At 39.2% G+C, this 22,566-nt stretch overlaps 1 protein-coding gene across 6 annotated transcripts in view; it reads left to right on the forward strand.

Moving 5' to 3' along the window:
- Window positions 1-22,566, forward strand: part of MYH10 (myosin heavy chain 10) — a 160,193-nt gene that overhangs the window by 106,906 nt on the left and 30,721 nt on the right. For all 6 annotated transcript variants that reach the window (XM_049766233.1, XM_049766236.1, XM_049766234.1 and 3 more), the window contains 11 exons: window positions 6,036-6,229; window positions 6,332-6,453; window positions 9,787-9,856; window positions 9,955-10,115; window positions 11,851-11,959; window positions 12,054-12,185; window positions 13,989-14,195; window positions 17,296-17,433; window positions 18,818-18,941; window positions 20,206-20,377; window positions 21,561-21,773. In XM_049766233.1, the coding sequence (XP_049622190.1) occupies window positions 6,036-6,229; window positions 6,332-6,453; window positions 9,787-9,856; window positions 9,955-10,115; window positions 11,851-11,959; window positions 12,054-12,185; window positions 13,989-14,195; window positions 17,296-17,433; window positions 18,818-18,941; window positions 20,206-20,377; window positions 21,561-21,773 (1,642 nt within the window). The remainder of the gene's footprint in view (window positions 1-6,035; window positions 6,230-6,331; window positions 6,454-9,786; window positions 9,857-9,954; window positions 10,116-11,850; window positions 11,960-12,053; window positions 12,186-13,988; window positions 14,196-17,295; window positions 17,434-18,817; window positions 18,942-20,205; window positions 20,378-21,560; window positions 21,774-22,566) is intronic.

Consider the following 22,566-nt stretch of genomic DNA (forward strand, 5'->3'; position numbering starts at 1 on the left):
GAACAGTTATCTTACCTCTGGGGTAATTAAAAACCTCATTGGAGTTTACAGAGAGAAAGTGCAGGGTTAATAAAGCGCTTGTCTTGCGTGTGACTGACCCTAGTTCTGTCTTCAGTACCACATATGGTTCCCTAACATTGAAAAATACTAGGATTAGTCCCTAGACACCACAAGTATGACCCTCCCAGCCCTCCAAAATACAGACCTCATTGGAAATTAGAGAAATGAGTCCCCTAGCTGCAGTCTACACAGATTCTCAGGTTAACCCTTTCTCTCATGCCAACACTAGCCCAGAAAGCTAGGGGATAACCAAGGTTTGAGTACCCCTGGCCTGGTCACATGGAGTCCCATTCCCTTATCAACTTTGGTTTAGGACAAGTGGAACCCTGGGGGACCATAAGGGGAGGAGCATGAGTTGAACTACACCCACTAATAACAGAAGCCTTATTAGTGGAACTTAGTAGAAGAATATGAAAGAATTTTAAATAGAAATAAAGGAACTAGGGCCCGGAGAGATAGCACAGCGGCGTTTGCCTTGCAAGCAGCCGATCCAGGACCAAAGGTGGTTGGTTCGAATCCCGGTGTCCCATATGGTCCCCCGTGCCTGCCAGGAGCTATTTCTGACAGCCAGGAGTAACCCCTGAGCATCGCCGGGTGTGGCCCAAAAACAAAAACAAAAACAAAAAAAAAAGAAATAAAGGAACTAAAGAATATACTAAACTGCAAGATAAATGAAGTCCATAGCTATATCAATAAAGAAAAGGAAGTAGAAAAGAATATAAGATACTAGGAGGAAAAATCTCAGAATCAGAAGAATCCTAGAACTAAAGAGTAAGGAAGGAAGAATGGCTAGTTGAAGAAATAATAGGTGAGCAATTCTCCAATATGAAGAGGGAGATTGAAGCACTGATCCAAAAGAACCAAAAAGTAGAACCGGAGAGATAGCACAGCGGTAGGACACTTGCTTTGCATGTGGCCAACCCAAGACTGATGGTGATTTGATTCCCAGCATCCCGTATAGTCCCCTGAGCTTATCGGGTGATTTCTGAGCGCAGAGCCAGGAGTAACCCCTGAGCATCACCAGGAGTGACCCAAAAACAACAAAATAAGAAAAAAAAAGAGAGAACAAAACAACAACAACAACAACAAAAGAACCTAAAAGTGCCAAACTAAAATCAAGCAGAACAATACCAAGACACATTGTAATCAAATGGTAAGAACCAAAGACAGACACCTTAAAGCAGGAGAGAAGCAAAAAGTCATATAGTAAAAACATAATATACATGTAACTATGATAAAAATGAGAATGGAGGGGCGGAGTGGTGATATAAGTGGTAAGGCACTTGCCTTGCCCACATTAGCCTAGGACAGACTGTGGTTTGATCTCCTGGCGTCCCATATGGTGCCCCAAGTCAGGAGCGATTTCTGAGCATATAGCCAGAAGTAACCCCTGAGAGTCACCAGGTATGACCCAAAAACAAACAAAAAAATGAGAACAGTATAATATATACCAAATATTGAATGCAGCCTAGACTCTCATGCTCTGCAAAGTTATCCTTTAGAGTTGACAGTGGTCTAATAACATTCTCAGATAAACAGCTGAGGATATTCGAAACATTAATGCCAGCTTTGTTAGAAATACAGAATTGCCTCAAAAAGTATAGGCCAAAGAGCATAAGCAACCAAATTTCTTTGCAACAATAATTTCTCTGAATTTCTTTAGATTATACTTCCCTATAAAAAGGCAGAGTGGTTTGATGGATTATCAAACAGAATCTAACCTTTTATTGCTTACAAGACATACTTGATCTCTCACATAAGCATAGTCGTAGAGTGAAAGGTTGGAAAACCACTTATATAGGCTTACTGGAGGGAAAAAAACTAACAACCACATTTGTGACAGACCAAATAGCACTCAAATAAAAAAAATCAGAGACAGAGATCCATACGGTTGAGGAATCAAGAAAGCAAAAACTGGTAGGGGAGGGCAAGGAAAGAAAGAAAAATCTTAACTCTCATCCCTAGATCTGTATTGAGAGAAAGGAGAGAAAGTTTCTAAAGGAAATGATAACAGAACTGAGGCGATATCAGTTGTAACACAAGTAGTCTTGGGAGACTGGTATCCCACTTTCTACATCTGACAGATCAACCAGGCAGTACATTAATAAAGAAACAAGAACCTTCTATGTAGAATTGGAAGAACTGGGACAAACAATTACAAGACCATTCACTCTCAAAAATCCAAACATATGATTCTTCAATGCACAGATTTTTCCAGAATAAATTTCATGTTGGGACACAACTCAAATATCTATATAATCACAGAAATAGAAATCATATCAAGACTACTACTATGCCATGAAGCTAGAAACTAATAAAAAAAAAAAAGGAAATTGGGGGAAACTTTAGCATATGGAGACTGAACAACATACTGTTAAGCAATAATTGGATCAAAGAGAAAAACAATTAAGAATTCTCAAAACACCATGAAGACAAAATCAGAACCTATGAGATAGTAAAAGCAGACCTAAAGAGCAAGTTAGAGCAAGACCAGCTATGTCAAGAAAGATGAAAATGCTCAAACTAATGACCTAATCTCACAGCTTGAGAAACTAGAAAGAGAAAAACAAGTGAATCCAAAGTAAACAGAAGGGCAGGATTAGAGCCAGAATTTCAGTGAATTGGAACTCGAAAAGGGTCCAAAGCAATGGCACAATAGGGTGCTTGCCTTACAATCAATGTGGATTCGATCCCCCGCATCCCAGGATTGATCCCTGAGTACAGAGAGTCAAGAGTAAACCTTGAACAGTGCCAGGTATGGTTCAAAAACAATATTAAGAAAAATAATACAAAGGGCCATGAAATGGAAGGCTGGTTTTTCAAAATCAATAATCAATATATATAATGGACAAAATATAGAAAATATTTGATATTTGATATAATGGACAAAATATAGAAAACCTTCATTGTAAATGACAGGAGAAAAATTAAAGTAGGTACCTCGTAAATATAAAAGATCATGATGTAAATAGCTATAGAATCTAAATAAAGAATATCAGCCTCCCAAGACTAAATTCAAAGGAAACAGAAAACTTGAACAGGCCCCAGAGATAGAACAGCAGGTAAGGTGCTTCCATGCAGCTGACTCAGATTCTATTCCCAGCATCCTGTATAGTCCCCTGAACCTATCAGGAGCGCATTCTGAATATAGAGCCAGGATTTACCCCTGAGCACCTCATGTGTGCCTCCCTTCCTCCCTGCCAGCCCTCATCACCAAAACAAAACAAAAGACAAAACAAAAAAACCTTGAACAGGCCAGGCATGAGTAAGAAGCTTAGCCCTTAGTGTGCAGTTTATATTTCTTGCCACCAGGTTTTGGAACAATACTGGCACTTGGATTATTCCTGGCTCTGCACCCAGAAATTACTCCTGGCTGAATCAGGGAACTGTATGGGATGCCTGGGGTCAAATCTGGGTTGGCCGCATGCAAGGCAAATAAATGCCCTACCCGTTCCAATCCCAACAATACCATGTCTGTTGGAACAGTGGAATGGGATATTCAAGTGTGAACCACCAGTGGTACATACCAGCACCAGTGTGTTAAAACAGTTTTTAAAATGTCCTCAACAAAAAGTATGATTCATATGAGTTTGCTAGTGAACCTTAAGAGAAGACTTACTGCCCACACTCCTCAAATTCTTCCAAACTGGGGTCATAGAAATTGTACAGTGGATATGGCATTTATCATTCACATATCTCACCCTTATTCCATCCCTAGGCAGAATCCACGGGGTAATACTATGGAGGCCCTAAACTCTGCCAAATGTAGTCCATAAGACATAGACACACACACACACACCAAATAAAAGTTCTTCAGAACTATGGAAGCCCTAAACACTGCCAAAGGTAGTCCATAAGACACACACACACACACACACACACACACACACACACACACACACACACACACACACACACCTCAAATAAAAGTTCTTCAGAACTATGGAGGAAATGAGAATCTTTCCTATCAGCCATCTGGAAGTCAACATTATCCCATTCCCCAAAGCAGAGGTATCTATCACTTGAAAGTTGCAGACCATTATCCCCTATGTACATCAATATGAAGAGCCTCAACAACATCTTATGAATTGAGCTCAAAAAGGGTCATACACCAGTATCAAGTGGGATTCATCCCAGAGATTCAGGATGATTCAATATATGTAGACCAACTAATGTAATTATCAACAAAAAATTAAAAAAGTTATATGATCAGATCAATACAGGAAGGCTACATTTTGGCTATATTCAACATTCATTTATGATAAAAAAATATTGAACAAAATAGGAAGAGTCTCTTCTCTCCTCTCTTCCCTCTCTCCTCTCCCCTTTCTCCTCTATCCCCTCCCTTCTTCTTGCCTCTCCTCTCTTCCCCTCTTCTTTCTCCACTCTTTTCTCCTCCCCCCCTTCCTCCCCTCTTCCTCCCCTCTTCTCCTGTCCTCTCTCTTTCCTCTCCTCTCCTTGTCCCTCTCCCTCTCCCGCTCCCCTGCTCCTCTCCCTCCCTCTCCACACCTGCCCTGGGCTCTGCATTCTTGGACAATTGAAATTGAAACAACCCAACTATCCAACAACAAATGAATAAAGAAGTTGTAGTCCAGCACAATTCTATATATGCAATAGAATACTGTACAGCTGTAAGTAAAGATGAAATTGTGCTGTTCACTGCAATGTAAAGTATTGTGTTAAGCAAAATCAGAGGAAGGGAAGAAATACTGGTTGATTTCTTTCTTATCTGTTGTATAAAGAGACAAAATTAGAGAACAGATAATTGAACAATAATAGATCCTTGTCCTTGGAATACAAAATGGATAACCAGACACTAGGAATAAGGATTGGATTAGAGACAACAGGGGAGTGGTAGAGGGACATGGGCACTGGATGGCGGTGGGGCATAATAGCTTTCTACATTAGTACTTTAAATTTTATCACCATTATAACCATATTAACTAAATTATAGGGGGAAAAACCATTTCAAAGGAAATAAAGAATTGTAGAAATATATTTTTGGTAGTTTTTCATGGGCTTGGTGTCTTGGGGAAACAAATGGAATAAAGTAGAGGTAGTCATTAGTATTAAATAAGCATTGTTAGGTACAGTCCAGTCGATATGTTTATCGTCTTTAAAATATTCCAGTAGTGTTTCTTTTAACAATTATTTTTTTCAAGTGAGAGCATATTTTGAACCGAATATTTCAGTGTTGACTGGTATACTGCTGGACATTTATTCATAATTCCAGCATGCTGGAAATAGCAGTGCTTTGATAAGAGTGGGACATCTGAAAAGTTGAACCATTGTTAAACGAGGCTCAGGCACCGATCATTTTTTTCAGGATACACCTTCCTGTGTGCGTACTGTTTATAGCAGTTAATTACTTTGAAGAGAGAACTAAAGTTGACCCATTCATTAATGAGTACTGAAGTGCTGCAACTTAATTTTTCTCATTTGTTCCTATTAAACACCTAAATAACTTTACTGAAAATTTCATTACCAACAAGAGAGAATTCTGTTCCCTTGTCTCTAAAGCATATTCATTCAGTGGATTTGCTTTGTTAAATTGTATGTTTTCAATGTGTATTTTTATCATCCTCTCCTATTTTGAGAATTATCACAGCATCATTTTGTGTATCAATAATGACTGCCATGATCTTTCATGTATTCAATAATAGTAGGTGTAGCAGGCAAAATGTTATCAAAGATGGTGGATTCCTGAAACTAGCGTAGCAGAATGCATTGGCTGGTATGTGATAGCAAGTCGTCAAAGCACTCGAGTCTCCCGCGATAGAACAATGTGGCTGTTGGTCTCACGGCTTGTGCAGTGTCTAAATATGCTGACTGCCTTCCTTACCTCTATGGCATCTGTTATCATTTGTTTCACAAAGCTTGTGCTGCTGCACTATCACCGTCTTTTTTTCCCCTGCTAAATAATTTTATTTGGCTTATTTTCTTACTTACACTTAACCATTTTATATTTTTATCAGTGGACCGGATTGTGGGTCTGGACCAAGTCACTGGCATGACTGAGACGGCTTTTGGCTCTGCCTATAAAACCAAGAAGGGCATGTTCCGGACTGTTGGACAACTCTACAAAGAGTCTCTCACCAAGTTGATGGCAACTCTTCGAAACACCAACCCAAACTTCGTCCGCTGCATCATTCCCAATCATGAGAAGAGGGTAGGTGTTGAGCAGAGACTTGACCTGGTCTTAAATTAATCCAGTGGGCTGCAGAGATTAAAGTATGAAGCTTTGTTTTTATTTATTTATTTGTTCGATTAGGCTGGAAAACTGGACCCTCATCTAGTGCTTGACCAACTTCGCTGTAACGGTGTACTGGAAGGTATCAGAATCTGTCGCCAAGGGTTTCCCAACCGGATAGTTTTCCAGGAATTCAGACAGAGGTATTACTCGATTTTGCCTTTATTTCTTTAGGTACTCAAGTTTACCTTGATTACATCAAAACGGTGAGATAGAGAATGAAAAGATTTCCCTTGTTCCCTGATTTGTTTTTATTTTCATATAAAGAACTTTATAATTGCCTAAGAGTACCAAGTACCTATTTTTATAAAGATGTAATATGCTAATGGTGTTTCCAAACCACTGCCTTCAGGGCCCTGAAGTGTATTGTGAGCTAAATACTAAAAACTAAGAACTCATTCAAACCATTTAAATTTTTTTATTAAATAGTTTTTATTTTGACCAAAGGGATTACAACTCTTTTACAGTAATATTTTAGGTACATAGTGACATTGAATTAGGAGCATTCTCTTTTTCTTAAATATATGAAGAAAATTTGTAAGTGCAAGAGAAGTAAGAGGTTTTGAAAAATCATTCAGGAGTCACTCCTGACTTTTTTTTTGCCCTATCTTTTTTAATTAATCACTGTATTTGTATATATTGTGCATGTATATATCTTTTATATTTTTATGTTTGTGTGTTTTAGTTATTTATTTTTTTTTTTTGTGGTTTTTGGGTCACACCCGGCAGTGCTCAGGGGTTACTCCTAGCTCCATGCTCAGAAATTGCTCCTGGCAGGCATGGGGGACCATATGGGACGCTGGGATTCGAACCGATGACCTCTTGCATGAAAGGCAAACGCCTTACCTCCATGCTATCTCTCCAGCCCCTGTTTTATTTATTTTATGTGTGTTTATATATGTATACTCAATGGGCCCTTTAATATAGGAAAAAATATGAGAAAAACAGAACAACACAGAAAATTCCTTTGTAATAGAAAAATGATAAGAACATGCTATGGGTAGTAGTTGTTTCATTGTTTTTTTTTTAAGTTTATATTTTGACCATATTGGCTTACATGTCTTTCACAGTAGTATTTTAGGTACATATTAACATTGAATCAGGGGAATACCCATCACCAAATTTGTCTTCCCTCCACCCCCATTCCCTTCCTGCAACCCATATCCCTCACCATCACCCCCCGGGCTGCTAGAGTAAGTGGTCCCTCTGTGCCTTGCTTACTTCTAGTGACCATATATCTGTTTGGTCCTGGTACCCTTCCTTGTTTCCCCCTCTATTTGAGAGGCGAGCTAGATAGTTCGCATTATGTGGTTTTGTTTGAAGGAAAGAAAAGCAATAGAATGGGGTAAAAAATCAAATAAGCTGAAAATGGGCAGAGTCCTTCTAGATCTAAAGGCTTTCAACCTCAATTTGAGAGAGGACAGAAAAAAGGTAATTGAAACACCGCAACAATACAGAAAGAAATATCAAATTAAATATCCAGTGAGCACTACAGCAATAAAGACAAGCACCACACAATAGTCTCGGTCCTGAAATCAAACATGCCGGAGTGCAAAAAGAAAGAGAAAGAGAAAATAAAATAAAATAAAATTGGAGACATCAACTTCAATATCTACACCAAAATAAAGAAGTCAAAATAATCAATAAATATATAAGTGGATAATTTTCATTAATAATACAGTTTTCTCCTTTTGACTCCTAAAAGGTTTCCAAACATAGTAACATTTGTTTGGTTATTTATTTTTTGTTTCTTTGCTTTGAACCATACCGACTCCTTGCTCTGAGCTCAGAAATCACTGCTGGCAGTCTGGGGGTAGAGGGAGGCCATATGGGATGCCAGAAATAGAGCTTTAGTCAGCTACATGCAAGGCAAATGCCCTACATGCTATGCTGTGCTATCACTCCGGCCCCACATTTTGTTGTTCCATAAAATATGGGGCTGGAAAGATAGTATAGAGCACTTGCTTTCCATGTGACATTGATCCCTAGCACTCCTTATGTTCCTCAATCCCTACCAGGAGCGAACGCTGAATGCAGAGCCAGGTGTAAGCTCTGAGCACTGCTCTGTTGTAGCACCAAAACACTACAATAACGACAAAAAAAAAAAAACCTTTAATACATTTTTGTATAGTATATAAAAAAAACAATTGTTTATTTTTTCCTAATTGTTCCAGATAGCATCTAAAATCCAATTTTAACGCTATTTGAGTCATTCTGGGTTTGAAGGGCAGTTCCTACTTTAGTCCTTTGTTTGACAGTCTGACAAATTTTTACTTTTTACTGATAAAAGAAATGAACATACTTCACAGACATACCTCAGATATTTCAGGCTTTATACTATAATCTGCTCTGTGTTTAATAGCATTTTGCACATACAGAATGTGTATAAAAAATATAGGAGCCGAGCGACGTATAGTGGGTAGGGCATTTGCCTTGCACATGGCTGACCTAGATTCAATCCCTGGCCTTCTAAAAGGTCCCTCAAATCTGCCAGGAGTAATCTCTGAAAGCAGAGCCACGGTGACCCCTACGTGCTGCCAGGTGTAGCCCAAGCCTCCCTTCAAATAAAGAAAAATTAAAAAAGAAAGAAACATATACCTAAGTTAAATGTAACACTGAATGTTCAAAAGAATGGTACCAACAGGGTTGCCACAGACTTTAAATTTTTAGGTTGAAAACCAAAAAATTGTATAATTTATTTAAAATTTGTAAAATGTACACAAATTATAAATTTGTAAAATTTATAAAAAAGTGTGAATTTATAAAGATTTGTAAAATTTATTTTACTCTATAAATACTGTATTTACAGAGTAAAATAAAGGCAATAAACTATTTATGCTTATGATTGGCATCCTAGTTGTTTAATGTAATCAGAATTTCTCCTATAACATAGTTGTATCATGTTAAAGTTTATTTTACTGAGATACTGTTTACGTGCACAAGGTGTTTATCTTATATGTATGCTCACTAGACATGTAGAACTCAAGCCAAACCTATTTTGAGTGTTGCTTTGATACCTTGGAGTATTCTATGTAACAGGCATTGATTTTGCAGCCTCTTCTACGGCCTACAAATTGACAGTGATGACAAAAAACCCTATTTCTCCCAGCATCTTTAAAGGATGATTACTTTGTGGGCCATGAAGGAGGAAAACAGTTCGTTGTTTCTTTGAATATACCATACTGTTTTCCTCTGCCGCAACTTATTAGATCAAGTTCTTGTCCTTGGACAATTAACTTATTTAAAAATAAGTTTAAAAGTAACTTATTTTTGTTGTGCTGCTTATTTTCAAAGACAAATGAGAACTTAAAAAAAAAACCCTAAAATGATTATCTGGCCACTATTTTTTCTCATAATTTGACATTAATCGCCATCAGACTATTGCCTCTTAGACAATGTAAAACTCACAAAAAGTTAAAAAATGTTTTCACAAATGTTTACGAAAGATTTTTTTCTTTTGACTGCTTTTCTTACAGATATGAGATCCTAACTCCAAATGCTATTCCTAAAGGTTTTATGGATGGCAAACAGGCTTGTGAGAGAATGGTAAACTTTTTCTTGATTTTTTTTTTTCTGGTTTGTACACTATTGTTATTTCTTTTCTGTAGCAAGAAGTTAATGTCTTCTTTTTCTTTTTCTCTTAGATTCGGGCTTTAGAATTGGATCCAAACCTGTATAGAATTGGACAGAGCAAAATATTTTTTAGAGCTGGGGTTTTGGCACACTTAGAGGAAGAAAGAGATTTAAAAATTACGGACATAATTATCTTCTTCCAGGCTGTTTGCAGAGGTTATCTAGCGAGAAAGTAAGTGGGTAATCTTGAATTACTGAATCATTTGCTTGTGCTGGGCATTGTATTTTGTGAAAGAAATGCAAGTCCGTTGTAAGAAATATAAGGTGCCTGGTATGAAAATGTATTCTAGTAGGAAAGGTAGCCAAGTAAGAAGGATATTACACTAAGAAAACAAGGAAATAAAAGCTACAGCCAAATAGTAAAACATGAGTATTCTGCTTTACCGTGATTCTCTCAAGGATAATAAAGAAAAAAGAGTTGGGAAGGATTTCCAGTGAAAGAGCGTAACCGTTACGAGAATGTATGATATCATTTGAGAAAGTGAAGCAATCCTTTAGAGTTGGTTGAGAGGTTGTTGAGAAGTAGTCAATATTTTCAAATCAAGCTGGCTGCCATGTGCATAGGTAGGGCATGAGTATTACTGGGTGTTGTGATTTTTTTTTTTATTTATGAAGACAAAGATGCACAGAAAGAGGACAAGGTGAAATTACAGTGGAAAGACAATCACCCATAAACAGAATTCTCAAAAGAAGTCCCCTTGCTGACACTTTAATTCTGAATTTTCAGCCAAAAAACATTAAGAAAAACTAAAACCATGCACAATTACTTTGTACCTCAAGTCCCCAAACTGTAGTACATTACAACATTTCTTAGCAGTACACAAAGCAATCCAAAGCCACAAAATTTATGCAACTCCTTTCACATCGAAGGCTGTCGTACTGTTGACACAGTTGATCATAATACATTGTTTCTTTAAGGATGAGTCCTTATTTCATTAAGGATGGGTGTTGTGATTTAGTAAAAATGGCGATACCTAAACCCAAGGTATTGGTGGAGAATTTTGAATTTGAGAGTCAGAGGACTTAAAATTAGTTGATTTGGATCTAGAATTAACAGTGGTGTTTCTTTTACTTCTTAGAAAAATACTTGGGCTTTAGAAGTAAGAGAAATTGAGAAAAGTAAATAAGTTGTCATCCAAACAAATGTTTTTATTGCTGATTTATTCTTTTGTTTGTTTCTGTAAGAGGAGGGATAATTGAATTTGAACCCAGAACAAAATGTTTTCTTTTTTTTTTTTTTAGAAAAATATTTTCTTGACCACTGAGCTACCACTACCTCAGTCCCTTTCCAGATTATTTTGATAAATCATATGAATGCCTGAACTTGGAAAGTTAATGTTTTGCAACAGTGTGCTTTAGACGTGAATTGAAAAGCAGCTCTGATTGATGGCCAGTCAAGAAAAGAACTTTTAAGGGGCTGGAGGAATAACACAGTGGTAGGGCATTTGCTTTGCACAAAGCCAACCCTGGACAGACCCTGGTCTGATTCCCAGCATCCCATATATTAGATCATTCCTTACTTAGTATTCTGCTCCCACTCTAGGGAGGGACCTGGGAGATCGAGTCACAGTCCATCCTGGGTCAGCCACATGCAAGGCATATGCCCTACCGCTGCACCATCACTTCAACCTGAGATGCAATATATTTTTAAAAATTTGTGCATATGTACATATATGGGTAAATGACAAGAATGTTTAGGAAAGCATGTGTGGAAAAAAAAAATACAGTGAATTCCATGATAGATGCATGAGTTCAGCTGAGCAAACCAATAAATTATTACATTTCAGCTGAGTTCTTGATTTTCATACCCCAGCCTAGCTATTAAGAATGTTTGCTTTTAGGAATCTTCTTATGACCGTGTCTGTTTAAAAAAAAATTTTTAACATAACTTTTCTACCATTTTCCAGGGCCTTTGCCAAGAAACAGCAACAGTTAAGTGCCTTAAAGGTATTGCAGAGGAACTGTGCTGCGTATCTGAAGTTACGGCACTGGCAGTGGTGGCGAGTCTTCACCAAGGTTGGTCTTACATTTTTCTTTCTAATCAGCATCGTATGCTCAGTCGTGAGGCCATAGGATGGGAATAGATTGGTCGACTCTCATTCTGTCATAGGTAAAACCACTCCTGCAAGTTACACGCCAAGAGGAAGAGCTTCAGGCTAAAGATGAGGAGTTGCTGAAGGTGAAGGAGAAGCAAACGAAAGTGGAAGGAGAGCTTGAAGAAATGGAGAGAAAGCATCAACAGGTATTTGCACTGAACTCATAGATTCTGTTTCCTGAATTCGTAAGTGAAAATCTCACCCCTTTAATTGGGAATAACTTTACCTACCGTTTGTTTTTTTTCCACACATCTCCAGTTATTACCTTCCATAACTGTACCCTCCATAAATGAAAGATTGAGCAAGTACAAAACACACACACCCCAAGTGCTTTCTCCAGCAATAGTGGTCTTAAAAGCAATATTCCTTTCTAGGCAATTTAACTCCATAAACAAAACAGTAGCTCTGGAAATATGTGCTGATGACAATAATAGAATTTCATTATTCAAAGCCCAAGACTATTATTTGATATCAAACATTTTTACTAGTCATCATGAACTTCATTGCTTTCAGAAACTACTTAACCTCATCATTTTCTCTCATTTAAAAAATTATCTAATAGAAGAGGAGGAGGTAGGGAAGTTTGTTTTATGGTTTTTATGTTTTGTTTTATTTTGTTGGGATGGGGGTGCTGAGTTTTTGGTCCACACTCAGGTGTTCAGATGCTATTCCTGGCACTTGGTTCAGAGGTCACTCCTGGCAGTGCTCAGTGGATTAAATTCAGTACCTGGGATGAACCAGGGTCTGCTACATGTCAGGCAAAGCATCTTCCTCCCATCTATCTCTCTGGCTTCAGAATAGGAAGTCTTAAATTAAGTGAGACAACAGAAACAACCAAAAATGTTTTCACGGAACTTCTTTTTCGATAGCTAAAAACATATTTGACCTTTTTTATTTTGGCCAGTGATATGTTTTCAACTCTCAAGTTTTGTTTTGGTTTTTGGTTTTTGGTGGGGTATTTTTTTGTTAATTTTTTATTAATACACTGGTTTATAGTGTTCATAATAAAGTTGTTTCAGGAATAGTTCCAATACCAATCTTACCACCAGTGTCCCCTTCTTCCACCAATGTCCCCAGGTTCTCTCCCCCACTCTTGATTCTGTCCCTTGGCAGGTACATAACAAATAGATTTCATATTACTTGCTCCAACAAAATTTAAAAGAATGGCAAATGAGATTACGAGAAAATAAATCAATAAAATTCAATTTCTAATGGTTGATTGCTATATGACTTTAAGCTATATAAATTAAAATAACTTAATACAATGCAGTATTCTGTCTATTTTCATTTATATAACTAAGTTTTCTACTGTGGCATCTAAAACATGTTGCATTAACTTTTATTTTATACTTGCTCTTGTGATTATTAACATGTCTTCCCTGCCATAAATAAAGCTTTATTTAATATTATTTTTGGGGGGGTCTTTGGGCCATACCTGGTGATGCTCAGGGGTACACTCAGACATCACTTCTGGCTTAAGAGACCATATGGGACGCCAGGGAATCGAACCACGGTCTGTCCTAGGTCAGCCACGTGCAAGGCAAACACGCTACCTCTATGCCAATGCTCCAGCTCCTTTATTTAATATTCTTAATTAATATATTTTAGGGTTTTTATGAAATAAACACAACCTACAAGTGTAAAATTTAGTAAGAATTAAGAAAACTTAAATGGGAGTCTGGAGTGGCTACAGGTCGGGCACAGTCAACCCCGGTTCAATCCTGTCACCCCATATGGTCCGCCTGAGGTCTGCCAGAGTAATCCAGAAGCACTGAGCTCCACCAGGTATGAGCCAAAACCAAAAAGTAAAACAAAAATTTAAATGGAAAAATATGAATAGACCTATCAAGCACAAAGTTTTTGGTGATATTCACTGCCTGTTATGGTAACTCTGTCTTATGTCTACACTGGGGTGAATTCACAGAGCTCACACTTTGTTGTAATTGCAGCTTTTAGAAGAGAAAAATATCCTTGCAGAGCAACTTCAAGCAGAGACTGAGCTTTTTGCTGAAGCAGAAGAGATGAGAGCAAGACTTGCAGCTAAAAAGCAGGAGTTAGAAGAGATTCTACATGACTTGGAATCTCGGGTTGAAGAAGAAGAAGAAAGAAACCAAATCCTCCAAAATGAAAAGAAAAAAATGCAAGCACATATTCAGGTATCTCCGAGCACTTTTCCTTGTATTTTGGATCTCTAGTCCACTTCAGAGCCAAAATTGTCTGTAATCAGAGTTCTAAGCCATTTCCATCCTTTGAAGCACATGTCAAGTAAATTTTTCTTTTAGCATACATTTGTCGTGTGTGTGTTTTATAGAAATTGATTCAAATTGATTCTGGTTCTCTCAGGATCTGGATTTTGGAGGGAACCTAATTTGTTCTTGATGTTGTCATTAAAAATTCTGTTGTTTCCTCTATTAGAGCTTAGTACTGATTTGTTCATAAAACTGCTAAGCACTGGGACTGGTGTGATGGTACAGTAGGTAGGCTCTTTGCTTTACTTGGATCCAATCCAGGTTCAGTCCCTGGCAAGCACCCCATATGACCCCTTAAACCAGCTAGAAGTAATTCCTGATTTTTTTTTTTTTTTTTGGTTTTGGGGCCACACCTGGCAGTGCTCAGGGGTTACTCCTGGCTGTCTGCTCAGAAATAGCTCCTGGCAGGCACGGGGGACCGTATGGGACACCGGGATTCGAACCAACCATCTTTGGTCCTGGATCAGCTGCTTTAGAAGTAATTCCTTTACTGAGCATAGGACCAAGAGTAACCCCTGAGCATCACCGGATGTAGCCCAAAAACAAAAAGATAAAGAAATAAAGAACTGCTGAGCTCTTACATAAGCGATTGCCAGGTATTAAAATAACAGCCTTTTCTTAGCTTTTTCCCCAAAAGTTACTTTTGTTTTGGGGTCACACCCAGCAGTGCTCAGAAGTTAGTTACTCCTAGCTCTATACTCAAGTTACCCCAGACGGACTCAGGAGACCATATGGGGTACTAGGGATCAAACTTGAGGCAGCCATATGCAATGCTAGCACCCTACCCACTGCACTATCTCTCGGGCTCCAGAAATTATTAATTTTTTAATTTTTATTACTCGATTTAAATTCCATGGTTTACACAGTTGCTCATAATAGTTGTTTCTGGCATTTCATATTCCAACACCAATCCCACTACCAGTATCACATTCCCATTATTACCCCTGGTTTCCCACCCACCCCCAAGCCTGCCTGCCTTAATCAAAAAAAGATGAGTTGGCCCTATGAGCTGATACGACAGCAGCTATGGGACATGTTTGTGGCTCCAGAAGTTACTACTCTGAGTTCCAATATATTCTCAGATGAAACACCATCTGTGTGAATGATTGAATACCTAAAAATTTATATAGAGTAGTATTGTGCCTCACCTTTTTTTCTTTTCTCTTTGATTTGGGGGCCACACCTGGTGGTGCTCCAGCATTACTCCAGGAAAGCTCAGGGGACTATATAAGATGGTAGGGAATCAAACCTGGGTTGGCTGCATACAAGACAAACTCCATACCCGCTGTAGTATCTTGAATTTCAGGCTAAACTCACAGCTGTCTCTCTATATAGATAGATCTTTGGATACCTAAACGAATTACATAGCGTAATTGTTTTGTCCCAAAATTAGGATATACTCACTTCCCTTTTTGTTTTGTTTTGATTTGGGGGCCATACCTAGCAATGCTCAGGTCCTACCTACTCCTGCTCTGGATCCCTGGTATGCCAAGGATCAAATCCAGCTACCACTAAAGCCACATCACCTCTTGTTTCTTGGGTGTCAAATTTTTCCATATCTACCACTAGTATATCATGAATCTGGTACCAAACTTTCTTCCCTGGCTCTGTCGATTTTCTCACCCAATAGCTTATATTCGCAAAGTACAAACCATTTAGATGTTTCTCAAACCCACAAAAGATATGTTGTTTTATCCCAGGCATCACATATAGTCTCCAAAGCCCCCAGGAATGATTCCTGAGCACAGAGCCAGGAATAATCCCTAAGCACCACCAAGTATGAACCACTCCCCCCTCCAAATATGTTGTTTCCTTGGCAACTGCCCCATATATTAAATTATTTCATGCTTTTCATTCTTCAATACAGATGCTTTCCAATATTAGCAAGATAGCATTCCCAAAGTTATAAAAGATATATATAACCTTTAATTCACCAATTCTAAATTCTAGGACTTTACTCTTTTGGGGGGAGGAGGGCACATCCAGCAGTGTTTGAGGAGTTTACTTCTGGCTCTGCACTCAGGGATCACTCCTGGTGAGGCCTGGGGGACCATATGAGGTGCCCAGGATTGAACTGAATTAGCCAGATGCAAAGCAAACATCTCATCCACTGTCATATCTCACTGACTTGTTTAGGACTTTATTCTTGATAAATAGTAAAAAACCAGGGACAACAGAGAATTAGTTTTTACAAACCAATTGCTGTTAGCTCTAAGTGCTCTAAGAAACAGGTACAAAGGTAGTTCTGCCTTCCTGGAGAACTGGCATCTCACTACAAGTTTCTCCTAATGACAAAAAAAAAAAAAAAAAAAAAAGACAATTTAAATTTTTCCAAGGTCCAGAAATAAAAAGATTTTTTAAAAGTTTCTTGAAAAGAACATTTTACCCAAATCCTTCTGAATCATATTTTTGTTTCCTCTGGAAAGCCATCTCGCTATGGAAAGTCAAACTTTATTTGAGAGTGAGCTTTGGCCATAGCTTTGATGATCAACTCCTCCACTCCCCAGTACTGGAAACAAGATCCAGGTAGCAGCCTGGCATCCCCGGCGGATGAAACAGTGGCAGATTTCTGTCTTTTCTTCAGAACCAGCTCTTTGTCTATGGCAGGAAATGGAACCCAACCGTCTCTCAGGTGGCTTGGGGAGACTTAAATAACTGAACTCAGGGTGGAATTTTAAATAATGGCAGAGGAGGTTTAAGTAGCAACTCAGTGGTGCTGGCAATGTGAAGAGGAAGAAGGATAGCCACCACGGAGAGAGAAGGACCAAAAGCAAACCCATGCCTTCAGCGTGGCCTTTAATCCAGACGCTAGGGACCATGGCATTTGTAGCACTCCAATACCATATGTACATTTGAATAATAATCCGAAATGCTATGAAATAACAAACATCTGTCATTTTGGAAACTGAACATTGGTATTTCGTTGTAACATGCATCCCTTCCACTATTAGTCTCTGGTAGAATTTTGTGGAGAATGTGTGAGAATTAACTGTGTTCTCCTCATAAGGACCTGGAAGAACAACTTGATGAGGAAGAAGGGGCCCGGCAAAAACTGCAGCTGGAAAAGGTGACAGCAGAGGCAAAAATCAAGAAGATGGAAGAGGAGATTCTACTTCTTGAGGACCAAAACTCTAAATTTATCAAAGTAAGAATATTTCTATTTATGAATTCATTTTAGAATATAGATGATATCGGGGCTGGAGAGATAGCATGGAGGTAAGGCGTTTGCCTTTCATGCAGGAGGTCATTGGTTTGAATCCCGGCGTCCCATATGGTCCCTTGTGCCTGCCAGGAGCAATTTCTGAGCCTGGAGCCAGGAACAACCCCTGAGCACTGCCGGGTGTGACCCAAAAACCACAAAAAAAAAAAAAAATAATAATAATAATAATAATAATAATAATAATAATAATAATAAATAAAAAAGAAAGAAAGAAAGAAATATAGATGATATGTTAGTTTGGGCTGGAGAGATAATACAATGAGTATGGTACTTGCCTTGCATGTAGCAAACCCAGGTTTGATCCTGGCATATGGACCCCAAGCCCCACTGAGTACCACCAGATATGGACCAAAAAAGCAAAGGATAGATGGGTGGGTAGGTAGGTAGGTAGGTCAATTGATAAGCTATTCACTGAAAGGGGCTTCAAATAAAAAAATTCTCAAAATGTCCTTTCTGAATTTAAATGTAAGCTATTTAGGTTTTTTAAAGACATAGACTATTTTTAAAGCCACCAAACATATATGAAAATCTAAAGATTAATTTGAGTTTTGTGCACATTGCTAACTCATTAATGACTTTTTTCTTCTGTGCAAAAACATTAATTTCTTCATCCCTGATTTTGCAACTCAAAAGTTCAGATACGAGGTGGTGGTGCGGTGGTACCAGGATGAATGAACCTTCCTAAGAAATTCTGAGACATGGAGCCAAAATTACTTTTCTTTCTTTTGTTTTCATTTTCCTCCCCATGCCCTGTTTCCCTTCACTATTGATGTTGATATTCCGATGTGGGAGGGTCAAATAAATCTTGCAGTGGTGCTCACAGCAATTATGAGACATGCTAGGGCCCACATATTAGATTGCGGTGCTTACACACACTGCCTTGGTGCTCACCAGGATTTGCACTCCTTTAGTTTCATCGATAACACGTGTTTCCAAGGATCAGATCCTCAGCTGAGGCATGCTCTCTTATGATGGCCACTCTTGGTCACTGTAGTAGGAATGGATATGCTCATGAAGAGTCAAACTCTTTGCCACCCCTTTGTTGTGCTTCAACAAACATAGCAGTGGTGTGGCTGGAAACCACTAGCTACCCCAGAGATCAAAGAGAGCAGAGCTCTCGTGATCGGAAACAGCCAATGTGGGAACTGTGGAAATTTGGATTCAGGAGCAGCTGTTTGCAGAGCAAGCACTTTGTCCCATTGCACTGTCACTCCAGCCTGAAATTTGTCTTATAAGTAATACCAATCCCCACATTAGCATGTGGGGATGTTGAGCACTTTTCCTAAGCCAATTTTTTTTTCCCATTCAGGAGAAAAAACTCATGGAAGATCGCATCGCTGAATGTTCTTCTCAGCTGGCTGAAGAGGAAGAAAAGGCGAAAAACTTGGCTAAAATCAGGAATAAGCAAGAAGTAATGATATCAGATTTAGAAGGTTAGTTTTTGAGCAAAAGAAATTTAGAAGTAGATAGGTAAGTATTTAGATTTTTAGGACCCAAGGTGGTTGGTTTGAATCCCGGTGTTCCATATGGTCCCCCGTGCCTACCAGGAGCTATTTCTGAGCAGATAGCCAGGAGTAACCCCTGAGCAACGCCGGGCGTAGCCCAAAAACAAAAAAAAAATTTTTTTAATTTTAATTTAATCAGAACATGCAATAACTGCAAAATATGCGATGATTTTATAATAATCACCTTCCGTTTGGATTCACTTACTAATATAGGTCTGTTGTATTGTTTTCAGTAACTTGATTGTGATGGTCATAAATTTTTGAACTATCTATTAGATTGACATAGTAGGAATATGAATTAAATTTGAGTCATATAAGTCATTGGAAATGTGTTTGTAATCAAAGAAGAGCATTTTACTCTATGTCTCACTTTACAAAGGGTCAGTCTGCTGACATAAAAATTGGCAGGTGGAGTGAGAGTACAGTGGATAGGGCGTTTGCCTTGCATGCAGCCGACCCAGGTTCAGTCCCCAGCTGTGCTATCACTCCGGCCACAGTAGTAATACTTGACTGGAGAGCCAGGAGTAACCCCCGAGCACTGCTGGGTGTGGCCCAAAAACAAACAAACCAAAATAAATAAATAAATAAATATGTCCTATACAAGCAAAATATAATAAATTGGGGAAACATTTGCCTTGTTGATTCCAATCCCAATAAGATTCCCAGCACAGTATATGATCCCACAGAGCACCTCCATTAGTCTCTCCTGAGCATATATTCAAGAATAGCCTCTCAGCACTACCAGGTAAGGCCAATATCCACTGCCCAAAAAATAAGATTAAAGAGACTATCCTGGGAATCTATCCAGTATCTTCCTTCAGAGTCCATTCTCCCATTAATTTCATTTATCTTTTTTGTTTTGTTTTGTTTTTGTGCCACACCCGGCAGTGCTCAGGGGTTACTCCTGGCTGTCTGCTCAGAAATAGCTCCTGGCAGGCACGGGGGACCATATGGAACACCGGGATTCGAACCAACCACCTTTGGTCCTGGATCGGCTGCTTGCAAGGCAAACGCCACTGTGCTGTCTCTCCGGGCCCAATTTCATTTATCTTAATTTGTCTCACTGGATTTCGTATAAAGTGGCTTATCTTCAATCCACTTGTATTTTGAGTTTCTTAATATGTTAAATTCTCTATATGATACGGTTGTCGGTGTCCAGCCCGTGAGACAATCCTTTTCATCTTCTCTACAGAACGCTTAAAGAAGGAAGAGAAGACTCGTCAAGAATTAGAAAAGGCCAAAAGAAAGCTGGATGGTGAAACCACTGACCTGCAGGACCAAATTGCAGAACTACAGGCTCAGATCGATGAGTTCAAGATCCAATTGGCCAAGAAGGAAGAGGAACTGCAGGGTGCTCTGGCCAGGTCGGCTGCCTCCACAAAACACTTTTGTAGTGGACTCTGTCATTGCAGGGTTTATTTTCAACAGATTCATTTTTGACTCTTGTCTTTAAGAGTCGATGAAAATTGGGAGAATGATACCTTATATGAGGAAATGAAAGATCCACATGTCCATAATTTGTTTCAGGCAGAACAGCAAGAGAAATCTCAAGAACTACTCTCCTATTTATCCTCAAAAATCAAACCCTTATTAGTTCACACTAGAACAAATTTGTTTTATCATTTCAAATGTTTTTATTTCTGTATGTTACAAATTAGTTTCAGCATGCTGAAAATTTAGAATTACTTTTTATGAATGATATCCTTCTCTTCCTTGTACACACACTTGCTATTCTTTTAGCTTTAGAATTTAAATGATCGATATAATTAGTATATTCGTCTACTATTTAATTTCTTTATAAGGAATAACTATTTGGATATGCAGAGTTGAATTTGTGATTTATTGCTATCAAAAGACTTTGGGGGATGGGGATTTGTGGAGGGAGCCTAACTGTTGGTGCTCAGTTCTTCTGGCTGATGCCAAGATTGGATCAGTACTTGGAATTTTGACTTGGTTTACCTGGCAATCAGGTGTGGGTGCTTTTCATGCCTAGACTTTTTTTTTTGGGGGGGGGGGGGGGCGGCCACAGAGTTACTCCTGGCTATGCACTCAGAAATCAGTCCTGGCTCAGGGGACCATATGGGATGCCGGGGATCCAACCCATGACCATCTTGGGCAGCCACATGCAAGGCAAATGCCCTACTGCTGTGCTATCACTCCAGCTCCTAGAAACTAACTTAGAAAGATGAGAGGAGAGAGAAAGGGAGAAGTGTATATTGAAAAGAGAACATGGGCTTCTCCCAAATGGAAATGGGAGGTAGAGGGTTGGAGTAATAGTACAATAGATAGGGCACTTGCCTTGCATGTGGCTGTCACAGATTCAATCCCTGGCATCCCAAAATGGTCCCCAAGCCCACTAGGGATGATCACTGAGAACAGAGCCAGGAATAAGCCCTGAGCAGCTCCAGGTGTGGCCCAAAACAAACAAACAAACAAACAAGAGACAAAAGTAGAAATAAGCAAGCAAAAAAAAAAAATTACAAGATAGATGTGTTCACGGGAGAACGCGGGCTTGAAGAGAAACCTCATGCTTCAATCTTTTGACAGGGGTGATGACGAGACTCTCCACAAGAACAACGCGCTCAAGGTTGTAAGAGAGCTGCAGGCCCAGATTGCTGAGTTGCAGGAAGACTTTGAATCTGAGAAGGCCTCACGAAACAAGGCAGAGAAGCAGAAAAGGGACTTGAGTGAGGAACTGGAAGCTCTGAAAACAGAGCTGGAAGACACTCTGGATACCACTGCAGCTCAGCAGGAACTACGGTGAGTAGAGGGAAGGCAGAGAAGCACAGCACAGGTGCCTGCTAAGCGCTCTCAAATGTTCAGACGCCAACTTAAATACTTAGGGAGTGCTGGGGAAGAGGGTGTGTTTTACTTTATGTGGTCGTTTTTAGCAGCCCTTCCTGAAAATATGGGCAAGTGGAATGATGGCAAAACAGCAATGGTTAGAAAGAAACCATGCATAGGTAGAATATATGTGTTGCCTGTTGCTGAACCAGTATTGTGGTACACAGAACAAGAGAGAAAGCAGGACCAGGGATATGGCTTAAGTGTTACAGCAAGTCTTGCATGTGTGAGGCTCTGGGTTCCATTCTTGGTCCTGCAATCCTCCAGAACACTTGATGCCACCTAAGTACCTCAATCACAAGAAAAAGAAACAAGAAAAGAAAAATAGCAAGAAAAGAAAAGATGGAAGGACGGAGGAAGAGATAGTGCCAATACCCAAATAAGAGGAGATATTGGGGTGTTAAGACTTCTGCTGACAATTGCTACTAATGTGAATAACAGTAGACAGATAAAAAACAAAAGAAGGCTCATCTGCTCCTTGGGGCCATGCACAGATTGCCCAAATCTCCCCTTTTTCTTTTCTGTTTTTTTTTTATCGTTTTTTTTGGGGGGGAGGGTCACACCCGGCAGCCCTCAGGGGTTACTCCTGGCTCTATGCTCAGAACTCGCTCCTGGCAGGCTCGTGGGACCATATGGGATGCCGGGATTCAAACCACAGTCCTTCTGCATGCAAGGCAAACGCCTTAACTTCATGCTATCTCTCCGGCCC

Source organism: Suncus etruscus, chromosome 20 (genome assembly GCF_024139225.1).
Source record: "Suncus etruscus isolate mSunEtr1 chromosome 20, mSunEtr1.pri.cur, whole genome shotgun sequence".
NCBI lineage: Eukaryota > Metazoa > Chordata > Mammalia > Eulipotyphla > Soricidae > Suncus > Suncus etruscus.